Source organism: Panicum hallii, chromosome 7 (genome assembly GCF_002211085.1).
Source record: "Panicum hallii strain FIL2 chromosome 7, PHallii_v3.1, whole genome shotgun sequence".
NCBI classification, from domain to species: Eukaryota; Viridiplantae; Streptophyta; class Magnoliopsida; order Poales; family Poaceae; genus Panicum; species Panicum hallii.
The window spans coordinates 22,618,613-22,636,275 of NC_038048.1; the positions used below are offsets into that span (position 1 = coordinate 22,618,613).

General features: G+C 47.7%; 2 protein-coding genes across 3 annotated transcripts; both read left to right on the forward strand.

The window, feature by feature from the left end:
• Positions 1–1,104: 1,104 nt before the first annotated feature.
• LOC112900357 lies at positions 1,105–5,960 on the forward strand. 2 transcript variants are annotated; one of them, XM_025969182.1, is made up of 5 exons: positions 1,105–4,370; positions 4,445–4,549; positions 4,633–4,719; positions 4,794–5,177; positions 5,248–5,960. In XM_025969182.1, the coding sequence occupies exons 1-4, from the start codon at positions 3,303–3,305 to the stop codon at positions 4,965–4,967; spliced, it is 1,434 nt and encodes a 477-aa protein (XP_025824967.1). In that variant the 5' UTR covers positions 1,105–3,302; the 3' UTR covers positions 4,968–5,177; positions 5,248–5,960. The 2 variants fall into 2 exon arrangements, with proteins under 2 accessions (XP_025824967.1, XP_025824968.1); XM_025969183.1 differs by having other exon boundaries at positions 4,448–4,549.
• Positions 5,961–15,094: 9,134 nt separating this feature from the next.
• On the forward strand, positions 15,095–17,321 carry LOC112898927 (pentatricopeptide repeat-containing protein At4g35130, chloroplastic-like). The gene is made up of 2 exons (XM_025967241.1): positions 15,095–16,554; positions 16,885–17,321. The coding sequence occupies exons 1-2, from the start codon at positions 15,369–15,371 to the stop codon at positions 17,058–17,060; spliced, it is 1,362 nt and encodes a 453-aa protein (XP_025823026.1). The 5' UTR covers positions 15,095–15,368; the 3' UTR covers positions 17,061–17,321.
• The last annotated feature ends 342 nt before the right edge of the window (positions 17,322–17,663 follow it).

The window sequence follows — 17,663 nt, forward strand, 5'->3', positions numbered from 1 at the left end:
ACACAAGCAAAGATGTGAGGGGCCAATAGCTCAATAGAGCATCCATGTAGCCATCTATGTATCCACAACTTTGTGTTTGCTCCATTGCCGACTAATGTGTAGACAGCATAATCAAAAAGGGCCTGGGAACATTGTTGGACAGGGATAGGAAGTGTAGCCCATGGCCTCCCCGGTTTAGTTTTGGCAAACCACAACCAACAAACTCTTAGAGTCCAGTTAAATCTCTCAAGATCCAAAATGTTGATGCCTCCAGGTGTGAATGTAAGTGCAGATCTCCGTCATGAGGGTATAACTTGACAAGCGATCTGGCTTTTGATTGACAAGACCCGAGCCCGCAATCGGAGCACCACTGTGCCTCTTGTTATCAACCATGCGTTGCATGATTGATCTCACCACGAAGACTAATCCTTGTCTACGAGTCGAAAAACACAAACAATAATGAAGAAGAACGCAACTACGATTTTAATTGAAAGATTATGCTCATGAATTGGGGTCATTACAAACCTGTTGTCGGTCAAAACCCACCGGCGAGCAGGGACAGGCAACACGAGGAGCCGGGAGGCTCCCGGGACTGCTGGTGGGCCCCGGTCCCTCGGTCAATGGCCCAGGATCCGGCACACGACCTGGCGTCTAGGTTGCTATGCGTGCCACCTAACCTTGTACCTGATCAGGAAGGTGTAGAAGTGATTTCAGTTAGCTTCCTCCATGCACAGACACGTTTAGATATTAGTTCGAGCCGTGATCGGCTCATCGGGTGATTCCCGATACCGGCTGTAAAGAGCCGATTGTCTTCCAGTATCAGATCGGATCTAAGTATTCAAACAAAACACATATATCCGATGATGATAAAAATTTGCTCTGTAATTAATAAGCTAATCCAATCTACGACGGTTAAGCTCTCACTGCATAACCGGAACATCCTACGCGTAGCTAAGCCTAACAGACACACAAGATAACAGAATAACAACCTAAACAGAGGCCTTAAAACCAACGGAAAGCCGATTCCCGGAACAATCCCTCTTTAGGATAATACAAAGCATCAAATGTCCTGCCGGATCATTTAACTCGTTTGAAGGGCCTAATCATGCAGATATTAAGCTAAATCTTTGATGAGCAAAGACTAACCATAACAAATTGGATCTACTAATCATGAACAGAGCAAGATGCTACCCTTACACCCGAAATCGGGCACGAGGACAGCTAAACGCTTACAGATAACAAGCAACGCATGAACATAGTGTAAAAGCCGATGCATCCCTATAAGCGTTAAGATAACTAGTGCTTCTCGCCATCAACAACACTTCAGTATGAGAAACACAAAGAAAAACAGGCAGGAATGATGCCGCCCCTCGGGGCTGCACGGCACTTACCCGAGAGAAACCCTAGAACAGGGGTGGCGATGCGCCGAGAGTTGTTTGTGAATGGTTGTTGTTCTTTTTTCATTCGTAGTCCAAGATACATATTTATAGTCCGAATACTTGCCTTTCTTAACCAATCCTAACTAACTACGACATGAATCCTGGCTGTCTCTATCTAAACTAATTTAAGCGCACACACCTATCTAGATACATGGCCAATCCTGGCGCAAGGGCCGATTCACAAGCCCACTACGATTATCCTTTGAGCCCATCTTGCTCGCGGCCCACCTTCTGGCCCAGCTAAATTATGGCGATAACACATGCCCCCCTGGTTTCGGCAATAAGTATTCCAAAACCATTTTTTCTTTTTTATCGCCTCGCCTCTTTGTCTTCCAAAATCCGTACACGCGTGTCGCTTCCATTTCCACAGGATGTGACTACTCTGCATCTAACTCCTTGGAAACCGTCACGGTGCCGATTCATATTCTACTCCATCTTTATAAACCTGCCCCCGGTAGTTTTCTTTTCACTCGTCCCCTTCCTTCAGCCATTAGCAACCGCACCTAATACAACCTTCCTTCTCTCGCAATGGCTTCTTCTTCCTCTGCTTCCTCCACCATTTCCTTCGAGTCTGAATCCACTCGAGAAGCAACTCCAGAATATGACCCTATTGCCGCCTATGAGGCCTGGTCAGAGGATGACGAATCCCTGACCGATGGTGAAGATCTCCAACTTCTCCTCAGCGGGGAGCTGGATGAAGACGACGAGGATGACGTGTCCTGGGAGGGGGACTTCTTCTCCTCGGAGGAAGAAGTCGATTCCTCCTCAACCGAGGAGGACTCGGTGGCAGGAGGCTTCTTGCTTGGCAGGTCGTCGAAGGATGATGACGACAATGATGATGATGAAGAAGAAGCTGAAGACAACAGTGGCTTCAACAGCGACAGCGGCGGAGACGATGGCGGCAACGACGACGGCATCGACGACGACAGTGATGCTAGCATGGCCCGTCCGATCAAGCGCCGTAGAGTCTCCGGCACCTATTGGTGGTAGATCGTAGGATTAAGCCGATGGATCGGCTCTAGGAGCAATCGGCTCCCATTTTGTAATCATTTCGGTTATAAATAAAATCCTTTTATTTTAAACCACGACTTGTCAAGAAGCCGATTTCTCGGGAGCCGATGCAACGCATCGATTCTTTCCCTCAAAATGCTGATCTGGATCCAAGTTAATCCCTGACCCAATTCCATATTTTGCATAAATCTGGAACCTTCCCGAAATAGATCTTCAAAGATTCCCTGAATCCAAGTTACTCTCCAAAACCTTTGCTCATAAACCTTAATCGTAAAGACCCGGACCAAAGCCTTAGAGCACAAACTCGAAACTTGCGTAGCAAACCCTAGATCCAGTTTCTAGGCTTTCGATCTTCGTTGGGGTTTCAGATGGCGGAATCTTCGAATGCCGATGCGGGCGTCCTTGGTCTGAAGGTAAAACTCCGACCTTTGCTAATTTAATGCAGTAATTATTAGATCCCTTGAATCATTAAATGATCTTTTCCAGTTATTTGGCTCTTATTGATTCTTCAGGTTTCAGATATTCTTTTGCCGCATCCTTCTTCCCCCAATTTTTTTTTGTCTCGGGCCTCGTTCTTACGAGAATCCCGTAGATCTAATTTCTTATGAGGCTAATAGGATCCCATTTGTGAGTCAAAATATAGACTTAGATTCCTGGGCCGATAGCCTGCGTGCCTGGACAAATCCTCCCGAGGGTTGGGTGACCTGGTACAACAGAGTATCAAAAACCTACCAGCCCACATGGGAAACCATAGGGATAGCCGATGCTTTGTCTTTGTCTTTGTCCCCTCTTGAGAAGAACGAGAACCTCCTAAAAACCATCGGCTACTTTTGGTCCGATGCCTTGAACTGCTTCTTATTTGGCCATGAGCCGATGACTCCAACCCTCCTGGATGTAGTGATGATCACTGGTTTGGATAGCTCATCACCCTGCCCCTCTGCCTTCAGACTGTCCGAGGTCCCCTTCAAATTGTCCTCCAAAATAGAGTGCACAAACTGGGGTGCATATCTGAACCAGCACATCAAAACCAAAGGCCCTGTGACAAAGAAGGAACATACGGCCTTTCTGAATCTTTGGTTGGAACACTTCTTATTTTGCGGTCCTTCCCTTGCCCCAACCAAGAACTATCTCCCCCTAGCATATGAACTGGTCAAAGGTAGTACTGTTGGCCTTGGTAAGTTGTTCCTTGGGAAAGTCTATAGATATCTCCACTTGATGTCTTTGAGCCTGCTTACCCAAAAGAAACTCAGGACCGGTGGTCCCAGGTGGTTCATCCAGTTATGGGCTCATTTATATTTTCAGGACTTCATACCAAACTTCCCTGTTTTGGCCAATAACTCCTTTCCAGATCAGGGTGGGAGGCGAATCAGGTGTACCAGCTTCGGCCAGGCTCTGTACAGTCTACCTGGCAGCAAGTTGAATCCCTCAAGTGCTTCAAACTGGTTTAGGATATTCTATAGGGGTCTGGACAACCCTATCTTCCTTCCCTACACTGATTCTGAAATTTTCGAGAACCCAATCACCTTTAGATTGGCTAATTTTACCGATGATGATAGCACTAGGCATTTATACTCTATCATGATTCACCCTTGCTTCCTTCCAGTCGGCATGAGCAATTCCAACCGAATCATTAAGCCTGGTTATGAGTTCTACCAGCTGGTCATTGCAGCCTGGCAGTTTGGTCTCGGGCAAGTTCCTCCCCACTTCTTCCTTCATCATTTGACAACAATCAGAGCTGATCTGTCCGATATCCTCACCAGCCAAAGATGCTACGGCCTATTCTCTGATCTTCTCCTTCCAATCCCCGTCGACTTAACATTCACCTCTTCGGCTATTGGCTTCGAAAGCTGGTGGTCGATGTGGAAGACTCACGTCTTCCGGAAAGCCTTGGGGCCAATGCTGCAGCAGATCCATGCTGAGTATGAAGCCTCTGAGGAAGAGGTATTACCATCAGTTCAGTACTTCTTCCTGACTCCGCTTAACCCATTCTTTAATTCCATTTATTTTCTCTGCAGCAGGAGGATGGTCCGGAGCCCAAGAATGATGATGGCTCCACCTTCAGGTTCTTACCAGTTGCCCCCGTGGTCCTTTTCAGCAAGAATGCACCTCCCCCGTCAAAGGTATCATGCGGATCCAGCCTGATTCTGCAAAATCGGCCTCCAAGCGGAAGCGAGACTCTAACATTGCTGCCCCCCGAGCCCAGACTAAGGCGAGGAAGAAGACTGTCAGGAAGATTCGGAAGGAAGCTGGACCATCTTCCACTGGTCAAGAAGCTCCGATCGTCAACCAGGTTTAGATTGTCCTTTTATAATTGACCCTTTGAACATGTACATTTTGATTTAATTGCTCTTTCCTTGCTTGCAGGCTGATACTGTAGATATTTCCAGCGGGGAAGAGCTAGTGCACCAAGAAGACCCAACTCCAGAGGCTTTGGAGGATCCTTTGACGACGGTCAACGCCTTAGTCAACCTTCAGGATCCAATCCTGAAGACTCCAGAGAACCTCGCAACGCCAGCCGATACTTTGGTCGGCCTTTAGGATCTGCAGGAGCCGATCGTCACCTCATCGGTTGTCGGTCCTTCTTTGCAGGAGCCGAACGTCACCTCGTCAGCTTCCAGCCCTCCTCCAGAAAGGGCGCGTCTGCAGGAGCCGATCGCCACTTCATCGGCTATCACTCCTCCTCCAAAATGGGTGCACTTGCAGGAGTCGGTCGTCACTTCATCAGCTATCACTCCTCCTCCAGAACAGGTGTGTTTTATCACCGAGCCGTTTGCATCTTCCTTTCCCTGTACCGAACTAATTTTCTATCTTCTTTCAGGGTCTGAACCTCTCGGAGTTGCTCTCATTCAACCCTGCATCCGTCGGCTCGGCCATACTAAAAGTGGATGATCATCAGCCAGATTCGACCAGTGTCGCCAGCCAACTCCTCCGTGTAAAGGGCCTTCTGTCAGCTCCAATTGATGCCCTGGTCCGGGACTCTGACGCAGTGAGGCAAATTCTCGAGGAGATCAAGTCTCAACTCCCGAAAGTCCTTCAGATCAAGCTCTGGCCAACCGGACACCTCCCTTTCTTTCCGGCAAAGGTAGAACAAGCTCGGCAAAGAATTGAAGCCTGTCGCTCTCAAGCCCCCTTGAAAGCCAACATTGCTAAGCGGTGCCGACTGCTTAATGAGAAGAAGGCGGTTCTGGACACCAAAACTAACACATCTGCACACTCTCAAAGGCTTCAACTTCTGGAGAAGGAGTTAGAAGACCTCAAGGCTAAGGTCCGGGCAACCGAGCAGCGCATCCAGAAAGAGAAGAACCTCATTGCCAGCTCCAAACAAGAAGCAGAAGACCTGACTGCCCAACTGAAGACAGAACTCGCAGAGCTGAGCGCTTTGAGTCGGCAGGTAGTGTCAGGTGAGGACAGGAACGATGAAGCAGTGATTGCTGAAGTTGATTGCGTCCGCCTTGAGGCTATCGCAACCATTGATGAGTTCCTTCAGTAGACTAACTTGTAATCACCTCTTGTAAGATAAACCTGCATGTATCCAAATTAAAATTCTAAAGTCGATGGTTGTACATCGGCTATTTGACCAACTCAATGCGTTGGGTATAAAATATATTTTTTTATATATGCGGGCCGACTGCACGTGTCGGCCCCCTTTCCTTGTGTCCAGCCTGATGCGTAACATCGGCTTTTACCTACACAGACCATCAGGTCGTATCGGCTCATAGCCCAATGCGTAGCATCGGCTTTCTCTTGTATGAGCCAACTGATTGTACCGGTTCACAGCCTGATGCGTAGCATCGGCTTTATTGCTCATCATCCCATATACTTGGGAAGTATTTCTTGAGATGTTGACCATTGACCACCACTGGGAACTTGATGCCATCTAACTCCTCAAGCATATATGCGTTCCCAGGTAGGACTTGGTCAACCCTATAAGACCCATGCCAGTTTGGAGACTATTTGCCATACGCTGCATCCTTAGTCCCTAATGGTAGCACCGCTTCCCAAACCAGATCTCCAACTAAGAATTCTTTTAGCTTGACTTTCTTATTGTACGCGCGGGCTACTTTGGCCTTATTTTCTTTGATCTTCTCAAGTGACCAAAGTCTGAGCTCTGTAAGGTCCTCAATATTGTCGTTCATCAGAGCAGCATACTCTTCAGCTGTTAGGTCATTTTAAACCCCTATGCATCTCGAGCCGGCCGTAACCTCCCATGGTAATACAGCCTCCTGTCTGTACACTAGGTGATAAGGAGAAGTTTTTGTTGCTCCGTGGCACGAAATACGGTATGCCCATAATGCCTCTGATAAGACCTCATGCCAACGCCTAGGATGCTCATCGATCTTTCTCTTGATCAACTTGATAAGGCTCTAATTGGACGCTTCAGCTTGTCCATTTGCTTGGGCATAATATGGAGATGATCTAATCAGCTTGATGCCCATGTCAGTAGCGAACTTCTTGAACTCCTCTGATATGAAGACTAACCCTCCATCTGTTGTGATGGTCTGAGGAATCCTGAACCTATGAATGATATGCTCTTTAACAAAATAAATGACATCCTTAGATGCTACTGACTTCATAGGAACTGCCTCCACCCACTTGGTAAAATAATTTGTGATGGCCAAAATAAACTGGTGGCCTTTGCTGGATGGAGGATTAGTTTTGCCGATCATGTCCATACCCCATCCTCTGAACAGCCATGGTTTGACGATAGGGTTCATTACTGACGCTGGTACCATCTGTATCTTCCCGAACCTCTGACATGCCTAACATCCTTTATAATATTTGAAGCAATCTTCAAGCATGGTGGGCCAATAATATCCCGATCGCCTAATCAGCCACTTCATCTTATGAGCCGATTGGTGAGCTCCACAAGTGCCTTCGTGGACCTCGTGTAAGAGCCGATTGGATTCAATCGGCCCCAAGCATTTGAGCAACAATCCTTCTAAGGTCCTGTAGAACATGTCATCCCCTATCAGGATGTACTTCATGGCTTTGTAACGTATCCTCTTAGGTGCCCCCCGAGCCGAATCCTTCAAGTAATTGAAGATATCGGCTCTCCAATCTCCTTGGTCCAGTAGGTGTTCCTGAAGATCGGCTCTGTCTGCCACAGCCTTATATCCCGAAGCCATCTGTGAAAGATCATTGGCCTCTGAATTTTGTATCCCAGGTATCCAATAGAAATATATGTACCTAAATTGGGCCATCAACTCTTGACATTGTACCCATAAGGGGAAGAGCAACTCACTCTCACACATGTACTCCTTTGTGAGCTGAGAAATCACTAACTTTGAATCCCCAAAAATTTCCCCTGCTTCAGCTCCGGCTTCAAGAAGCAACTCCATTACCCTTACGTACCGCTTCATATTCCACTAGATTGTTGGTGCAAACGGTAGGTAATCTGATTGAAAAAGAATATGTTGCCCCCCGAGGTGACACAAGCAGGATACCTATGCCACATCCATCTCCACAAGCCGAACAGTCGAAGTACATGGCCCATGCGCGTACGGAGAGTGCTGCTATGTCAGTATTGATCCTTTCTGCAATGAAATCTGTCAGCGCTTGCCCTTTGACTGCCTTCACAGGTTGGTATCGGATATCGAACTCTGAAAATGCAAACATCCACTTTCCGAGTTGGCCTTTCAACATAGGAGCCGATAGCATATGCTTGATAACATCCGATTTACAGATGACAATCGTCTCAGCTGATAGCAGGATATGACGAAGCTTTGTGCATGTAAAGAATAAACAAAGGCATAACTTTTCAATGTCAGGGTATCTTGTCTCCGCATCTAGCATTCTTCTGCTGAGGTAGAACACAACCCTTTCTTTGCTGTCATGCACTTGTATCACTACTGAAGTGATGGAGGTGTCACCTACTGATAAGTACATGTAGAATGGCTTATCCTGTTAGGGTGGAACTAACACGGGTGGTTTTGACAGATATTCTTTGATTTCTTCAAATGCCCATTGTTGCTCTGCCCCCTAGCAAAATTCATCATTGGCCTTAATTTTCACCAACTCTATAAAAGGCTCAATCCGCCCGGAGAGATTGGAAATAAACCTTCTGACAAAGTTGATTTTACCAATGAGCTGCTGGAGCTCCCTCTTTGTAGTAGGTGGCACCATTGTTTTTACAGCTTCTTGACTCTTTAGGGCGATCTCGATTCCTCTTTCATGAACCAAGAAACCTAGGAACTGACCGGCCGATACATCAAAAACGCATTTCTTCGGATTCATCCTAAGCCCGAACCTTCTGGTTCGTTCCACAACTTGCCGTAGATCCCCCAAGTGTCCTTCAACCGATGCAGATTTCACCACGACGTCGTCAATATATATCTCCACCAACTTGCCGATCAGATCGTGAAAGATATAGTTCATGGCACGTTGATATGTAGCGCCAGCATTCTTCAACCCGAAGGTCATGACCACATACTCGAACAGTCCTACTGCCCCAGGCACTCTGAACACGGTCTTGTTTATATCCTCCGGAGCCATGAAGATCTAGTTATAGCCGGCGTTGCCGTCCATGAAACTCAAAATCTTGTGTCCAGCAGCTGCGTTGATTAATGTCTCCGCGACAGGCATCGGGTATTCGTCCTTTGGAGTAGCCCGGTTGAGGTCTTTGAAGTCCACACAGACTCGCCATTGGCCATCTTTCTTTTGCACAGGTACGACACTTAAAATCCACTCGGCATATCTGCACGGCCTAATGAATCCTGCTTCTAGCATTTTCTCCACCTCTTTCTTGACTTCCACCAGAACTTCAGCCTTCATTTATCGCGCTCGCTGCTGAAATGGCCGAAATCCCTTCTTGAGAGGAAGCCAATGCTCAACTATGCTCCTGTCCAACCTAGGCATCTCCGTATAATCCTAGGTGAAGCAATCTGCGTACTCCTTTAGCAGAGCTATCATCGGCTCTCGTAGACATGGGCTTAACTTTTTGCTGATAAATGTTGGTTGTGGCTTATCCCCAGGACCAATGTCAACCTCTTCGAGCTCGTCAGCCGACGTAAACCCATATCCTAACTTTCCATCATTTGTTAAGTCAACACTGCAAATGGACAAAGAAGATGACAAAAAGAGTTTCGGCCGATCATTAAGATCGGCCGCTTTATAATCTTCATTGATCTTTGAAACTTTACAATTGATGTATGGCCGGCTGCTAGAGCGGGCCTCCTTGTAACTGCTATAATCATGTAAAACACTTGTCATCAAAAATTTACATTTTATATTTTGGGGCCAATCGCGGGGATCAGCCTTGCCAAGTGGGTCAGAACAGCTCGCCCTTTGTGTTTTGTCTACTCTGTAAGGCCAGTGGATAAGACCAGCCTCACCCCGTTTTTTGTAGCTTCGACGCGATCACAGCCTTCCAAACTGATCCCTAAGATCAGCTCTAGATCTTCCACGTCCCAGATGCTCATGGTGGCATGTGAAATCTCGATCCAGTCATCCGCTTGAACCACCTCTACTTCGTCTCCATCCCATTGAATCAGGCATTGATGCATTGTGGAAGGGATGCAGCAGTTGGCGTGGATCCAATTCCTGCCAAGTAGGACACTGTATGTACTCTTGTTGTTGATGATGAAGAAAGAGCTTGGGACAGTCTTGCTTCCCACGGTCAGATCCACACTAAGGACGCCTTGTGCCTCTGATGTTTGGTCGTTGAAATCGCTCAGCGTGACGTTGGTCTGGATTAGATCTCCAGTGGACCGCCCCAACTGACGCAGCACTGAGTACAGCATTATGTTGACTGCTGCTCCTGTGTCAACCAACATCTTGTTGACAGGCTGGCCGTTTATGTAACCCTTGAGGTATAAAGCCTTCAAATACTTGTAGTTCTTCACTCGGGGCTTCTAAAATATAACTGGCCATGGCCCCAAGTCAGGCTGGGCTACCGGTAACTCTTCACGGCCTTGGGCGTGGAACTCCGCGAGGAGTACAAACACCATATGTGCGTCAGCTGATGTCTTTGCATCGGCTCTTGTTGGCTTTGGACGCCACTCCTTCTTGGGAGGGCCCGACTCCCTTTTCTGAGTGTAATGAACTTTGTCCGCCAGATCCGGGTGCGCCTTTCCTAGTGTCTCAAGATATCTGGCCTCAGCTTCCTCCAGACTGCGCAGCCGCTGTAACCTGTGTTTCTAGGAACGGTTAAGTCCATCAGGGCACCATCACGGCCGGTGATACTTATCCTCCTCCTCTTCAAAGTCCATCCTTTTGCACGGTGGCTAAACTTGTCATGCTGGGGCGGCACAGGTCCCAAACATTGGAAAACCGAGACCCCTTCTGCATCACACTTCCAAGATTTGCACTCCGGGCAATCCTCGACAGTAGGCAATCGACTCATGCCAGAGTCCCAGCAATACTTGAAGAACGGGCAATGCCAATGATCACGCGTATCTCCACGCTTCTTTAAACTTTTCCCAGTGTGGCGCTCATACTCTTCCTCCTCCATCTCACGCTGGAGACGTTGCTGGTACTGGTATTCATACTTTTTGAGGAGATCAGAAGAAGCCGGCCGCTGATTCCTGACATGCCTTACTTGCTCTTCCATGATATATCCCTTTTCCCCTTTTTGGGGCCGATCGCAGAGATCGGCCTCTTCATTCCTAGCGTGGCGACGTAACACAGGCCCTACCATATTAATGCCAAGTGCAAAATCTAATTGTCGCCTCGCAGACCGGACATAACCCTCCACCATATTCACGCTTGGGAAAGGCTGGGTATCGACCTTCATGGCAGTTTGACCTAAGATCAATCAGCCTTGCTCAATAGCCGATTGGATCTGCCGACGGAGTTCTTTGCAGTCGCTAGTGTTGTGAGTGAAAGAATGATGCCACTTGCAATATGATCTCCCTTGCAGCTCTTGTGCTGTAGGAAGCTTGCAGCCTTCAGGTAACTTCAACTGCTTCTTCTTCAATAACAGATCAAATATCTGTTCAACCTTGCTCACATTGAAGCAAAACCTTTTGCAGGTCCCTGCTATTTCACCCACTTATAGGACATGGGATTTTCCCCCCGAGTCCACTCTGCAACTGCTACATCTTGGTCATCCCTAGAATCTTCAGCATCTTCTACGTCGATTAGTGTTACTTGACGCTTCAACATGTCCTGGTACAGTTCTAGGTGGTGCTGCTCATATGATATTAACTTCTGCACCAAGTGTGCCAAAGAATTGAACTCCAATTGGAAGACCAGATCCTTGTTCGGCTTCACTAGTCCCAAGGATGCCAACTCGACTGTCTCCTTTTTTGAAATACGGGTCGAGTAGCATCGGTTCTTGACCTCTCTGAAGCGTTGGATATAATCTGCCACGGTTTCCCCTCGCTTTTGTCAGACTTGTGCCAAATCGGCAATCCCGACCTCCGCAGCTTCCGAGTGGTATTGAATGTGAAACTGTTCCTCCAGCTGCTTCAAGGTACGAATCGAGTCAGGGCCTAATGATGTGTACCATCCAAAGGCTGGCCCTGTGAGAGACTGTGAGAAGAACCTCACTCGCAAGGGATCCAACACCGAGATCATTCCTAATTGCGCCAAGTATCGGCTCACATGCTTGATGGAGCTAGATCCTTCCGCTCCACTGAACTTGGTGAACTCAAAGAGCCGATACTTGGGCGGTAGGGGAATTAGATCATAGTCACTGGGATACGGCTTAGTATAGCCGATCGCGCGCCTCTTTGGTAGAATGCCAAATTGATCTCTTAAGATGGCACTAATCTGGTCTACCGTCTGCGCTCCTGGGGCCGAGTGCGTACTGTCATGACTCGGCCCGGTGTCGTAAGCAGCTAGCCACGCTTGTTTATCGGCATCTGCTCTGGAAACTCCTCCAGCCGCCCTCTGCACCGAATGTACCGGATTGTTGCTGTCCGGTATATAAGCACACATGTACCCGTGCGGGATCTCCTTGGGCGGCTCGCTGAAGAACTGGTGATCCATAGGGTCACCTCCCACCTTGTAGACGACATAGGATGGTGAGCCGTATGATTCTGGAGCCGCGAACGCATAAGGCACCGGAGGCTTGGCCTGGAACGACAATTCTCCTTTGTGACTCCCCAGTGTAGGTCCCGTTGGAGAGTACTAATGCTTCATGATTTTTTGGACCACGCGCAGTGCGACACGCTCAAAAGCGTTCACCAGGCTCTCAAAGTGCCGATGCAGTGAGTGGGCCACCATGTAGTTTACCTCCTAGCGTAGAGCTCTGGTACGATCTTCTGAAGGGGTGGATAGGTCCACGTCATCAAGAGCGCCTTCAGGTGAGAACCCCTTCCACCTAACGCCGTGGTGGCGGGTCTTCTCGAAAGAGCCGATGAGATTGGCTTCAAAGAGAACCTTGATCTCATCGTATTTCTGCTTGTGCTCAGCAGGTAGCTCCTAGTACATGATTGGATCCTCCCTCGTCATCCTGATGGCAGAAGTTGATGTAGTCGATGAAGAGCGTCCCACCGGGCGTGCTAGAATGTGTTGTCGGTCAAAACTCACCGACGAGCAGCGACAGGCAACACGAGGAGCCGAGAGGCTCCCGGGACTGCTGGTGGGCCCCGATCCCTCGGTCAATGGCCCAAGATCCCGCACACGACCTGGCGTCTAGGTTGCTAGGCGTGCCACCTGACCTTGTACCTAATTAGGAAGGTGTAGAACTGATTTCAGTTAGCTTCCTGCATGCACAGACATGTTTAAACATTAGTCCGAGCCGTGATCGGCTCATCTGGTGATTCCTGATATCGGCTATAAAGAGCCGATTGTCTTCCAGTATCAGATCGGATCTAAGTATTCAAACAAAACGCATATATCCGATGATGATAAAAACTTGCTCTGTAATTAATAAGCTAATCCAATCTATGACGGTTAAGCTCTCACTGCATAACCAGAACATCCTACGCATAGCTAAGCCTAACAGACATGAAAGATAACAAAATAACAACCTAAACAGAGGCCTAAAAACCAACCAAAAGCTGATTTCCGGAACAATCCCTCTTTAGGTTAATATAAAGCATCAAACATCCTGCCGGATCATTTAACTCGTTTGAAGGGTCTAATCATGCGGATATTAAGCTAAATCTTTGATGAGAAAAGACTAATAATAACAGATTGGATCTACTAATCGTGAACAGAGCAACGTGCTGCCCTTACACCTGAAATCGGGCACGAGGACAGCTAAACGCTTACAGATAACAAGCAACGCATGAACATAGCTTAAAAGCCAATGCATCCCTATAAGCGTTAAGATAACTAGTGCTTCTCGCTATCAACAACGCTTCAGTACGAGAAACACAAAGAAAAATAGGCAGGAATGATGCCGCCCCGATCACGCGCAGCGTGATCGGGGCTGCACGGCACTTACCCGAGAGAAACCCTAGAACAGGGGTGGCGATGTGCTGAGAGTTGTTTGTGAATGGTTGTTGTTCTTTTTTCATTCGTAGTCCAAGATATATATTTATAGTCCGAAGACTTGCCTTTCCTAACCAATCCTAACTGACTACGATATGAATCCTGGCTATCTCTATCTAAACTAATTTAAATGCACACACCTATCTAGATACATGGCCAATCCTGGCCTTGAAACACCTGCGCAAGGGCCGATTCGCAAGCCCACTATGATTATCCTTTGAGCCCATCTTGCTCGCAGCCCACCTTCTGGCCCAGCTAAATTATAGCGATAACAAAACCGATGATAGCAAAATTGTTCTTGATAGATTAATCTAGGCAAAACCTAAGCTATCTTGGATGGTGGGCTGGTGGCTATTGAACATAAAGTGTTTCTAGTCAGCCAAGAAACCCCAGATGCGCTCACGGTGCCCCCACTCCGCCCCCCATTTAAATACCGGGCGGCAAACCCCGGGCCGAAACCCTAACCTCTCATGCTATTCGCGCCGCCTCCTCCTCCGCTCCTTCGCCACAAGCTGTCATCTCGCTGCGGCGGTGAGCACTGCTCTGCTCTCTTGCGTCCCGCGTCACCCTGCTACCCCATCTCTGGTGCACGACCCTCATCTCCCTCTCTCCCTTGCCATGTAGGTGGCCATGCGCCGCTTGCCGTGGATCGCCTCGCCGCCGCCGCCGCCACCGCGACCCGTCGGTGAGCCTTCCCATCACTCGATCCTCCCCTTGCATGCGCTCCCTCACTGTTCGTCGCTTCCTAAGCAATGTGCAAGCTGCGTGCCCGCCGACTGTGGTCATGGCTCGGCAAGGAGAAGCATCTCCCTTAATAACACCTGGAACCTGAAAGTAAAATCGGAACATCCCAATAACTGCTTTGACCAATTTTGACCACTATGTGAGGAAATACTAATATTTTGGCATGGCAACCTTCTCGTTTGGTGAAGGTTGGCCAAATCCACGGCCACCAATTTGATTGCCAAAATTTGACTTGGCTAGAAGGTTCACAAACCAAAGACACCTCTTCGGATAACGAGCTATCCAGCAGCTACCTTTGGCTATAGCTCGAAATAATCGGTTCATAGGCTAAAATTAAGGACTACGAGACCGCTTGCATTATAGTATTTACAATATTCTTTTTTTCATTCCACGTACTAAAGGATATGATACTACTGTGAGATAAAAAAAGACAATCTATTATAAAGTGTCATTGAATTAGATGGCCTATTAGACAGCTTCAGTATATTTGCCCAGTCAGCCGAATTGAGTTGGGGCAGGCCATACTTCTGCCTGCAACCAAATACAAGCCTAATTTTTAAAGGCAAAACATTAGCCTGGTCACCTATTAGAGGTTTCGAAGTTGTTCCTCTTCACTCTTCAGCGTGCTTCTTTGCTTCTTCTCATATCCATGTCACGCATAACTACTATTCCGCATTTCGTCGAACACTTTCTACCCTGGCCGCTCTGCTCCGCAACCCACCACTCTCCTCGGCCACCGCTCGATGGAACGCCGCCATCCGGCGACACCTCGAGTCCGGCCACCCCACGGAGGCCGTCTCCGCCTTCGCCGCCATGCTCCAGACCAGGGCCCGCCCGGACGCCTTCACGCTTCCGCTCCTCAACCGCGCTGCGGCGGCCCTCCCCGGCTTCGTCGGCGCCGCCCACTGCTTCGGCATCCGTGCCGGCTTCGCCGGAAACGTCTACTTCTGCAACACGCTGCTGGAGGCCTACACGCGGCACGGGCTGGTTGCGCCCGCGCGCCAGGTGTTCGACGAAATGCGCGCGCGGGACGTGGTTTCATGGACCACGCTGGTGTCCGCATATGCTGGTGCCTGGGACCCGTTGGAGGTATCCCAGTTGGTGACGGCTATGAGGACGAACGGCGACTGCGAGCCCAGTGCAGTGACGCTTTCTGTAATCCTCCGGGCATGCACGGCCATGAGGGACGCTACCTGCGGTAGGCAGTTGCACTGCTACGCGGTGAAAAGCGGGTGGGCTGGTGATTTCCTAGTTCTCAACTCGATGTTGACACACTTGAGCCAGACAGCCAGCTTGGAGGATGCAGCTATGTTGTTTGAGCAGTCTCCCAGAAGAGACATGGTTTCGTGGAACATTATAATCTCAGAGTATTCTTCAGAGGGGAACATTTCTAAAGTCACTGATATGTATGAAAGGATGAGGGCAGAGGAAGTGTGTCCAAGCTGTGAGACCTTAACTTCCATTGTTGCTGCATTCGCCAAGCACAGGTTTCTTCTGCAAGGCAAGAAGCTGCATTCCTTTGCAGTTAGAAGTGGCCTCATGGACACAGTCTTGGTAGGATCATTTGTCGATTTCTATGCTAAATGTGGTGAGTTGATGTCATCAGTTCAGTTGTTTGAGCAATTCAAGGGGGGAAGCAGCTGCCTATGGTCAGCCATGCTTTGGGCCTTTATCCACCATGGAATGTTCTTAGACGCAATCCATCTGTTTGAGAGAATGATGGACTCTTTCTGCTTTCCAAGTGCTGACGTGCTGCGAGGACTCGTAATCTGTTACACTGAAATTGGTGCTTTAAAGTTTGGTAAAGCAACCCATGGATACATCATAAGAAATAACTGTGCTGCAGAATCTAAGAGTTGTGCCTTGGAGACATCAATTGTTAGACTCTATGCTAAATGTGGGGACATTCTTCTGGCAGAAAGATGCTTTAGAAGAATCCTTCATAAAGATATAGTCTCATGGAGTTCAATGATCGAAGCATTCACAATCCATGGTCATGGTAAGGAAGCTCTGACATTATTTAATCAGATGCTAGAAGAAGGAATAAAGCCAAATGGAGTGACCTTCCTTAGCTTGCTGTCAGCATGTAGTCATTCAGGTCTTGTAAGTGAAGCTCGCGAGTTGTTTGATTGCTTGACAAAAACATTCACACTTGCACCCGATCTAGGACACTATACCTGTATGGTAGATGTTCTTGGCCGCTCAGGCAATCTAGAGGAGGCTCTGCAAGTGATCATTGACATGAAAGTTAAGCCAGATGGCAGGATATGGGGTACTCTCCTTGCGTCATGCAGAATGCACTCAAACTCTAAGCTTGCATCTTTTGCAGCTCAGAAACTTATGGAGTTGGAACCTGATAATGTTGGCTATCATGTGGTGTTCAGTAATGTCCATGCTGGAGGAGGTAGATGGGCTGAAGTGGAGGACATCAGAAGCTCCATGATAGGAATGAACATGGAGAAATCTCCTGCTTGGAGCTATGTTTCTGACATTGGTGTCCATTGATATGTGTTTTTTGACAATGCATCAATGGTATTTCTGTTGAAAAATTCATGATGTTTTGGCCAATGAAGGACCAAACATTCTATTCAAGTTGTTGTTATCTGTGACTTGGCATGGAGGTTTGCTCACGGGCTGGACAAGCCACAGGCTGTAACATACTACCAGTGTGTTGATGTCTTAAGAATTGGAATAAGAGAAACTTCTGATGTATTGCAAGATGATAGATTTATCATCAGAAGGAATTAAATGTGCATGTCTTATCAAGAGATTAAGGTTTCTTCATATTCTGGTGTACACTTGTGTACGACTGGTAAGCTTTCTGTTCATCCTTTTGTAATGTCCAGTGCAAAGAAACTTCACTTCTGCGACCATTGTTATAGAGGGATATTTTGTGTCATATTCACCTGTTTGGAAGGGCAGGATTAGCATGATACATGTAGAAGTTTCCGTTTTATATAAAAAAGTAAACTCTCAACATTGCAGTGCCGAGTTTTATTAAAAAAATGTTTTCTGTAACTTCTAAGATTTATTGATGAGTAAAAATATGAACATCATAATATTTACTACGTGGTACAACTAGTTTTAGAGTTTCTGTGTGCAATCCCA

Bases quoted from the DNA above. Each gene is read 5' to 3' on its own strand.
- LOC112900357 (XM_025969182.1), top strand. From the start codon at position 3,303: ATGACTCCAACCCTCCTGGATGTAGTGATGATCACTGGTTTGGATAGC. The intron at 4,371-4,444 runs GTATTACCATCA...TTTTCTCTGCAG, and splicing joins ATGAAGCCTCTGAGGAAGAG to CAGGAGGATGGTCCGGAGCC. The intron at 4,720-4,793 runs GTTTAGATTGTC...CCTTGCTTGCAG, and splicing joins AAGCTCCGATCGTCAACCAG to GCTGATACTGTAGATATTTC.
- LOC112898927 (XM_025967241.1), top strand. From the start codon at position 15,369: ATGCTCCAGACCAGGGCCCGCCCGGACGCCTTCACGCTTCCGCTCCTC. The intron at 16,555-16,884 runs GTAAGGAAGCTC...CATCTTTTGCAG, and splicing joins ATTCACAATCCATGGTCATG to CTCAGAAACTTATGGAGTTG.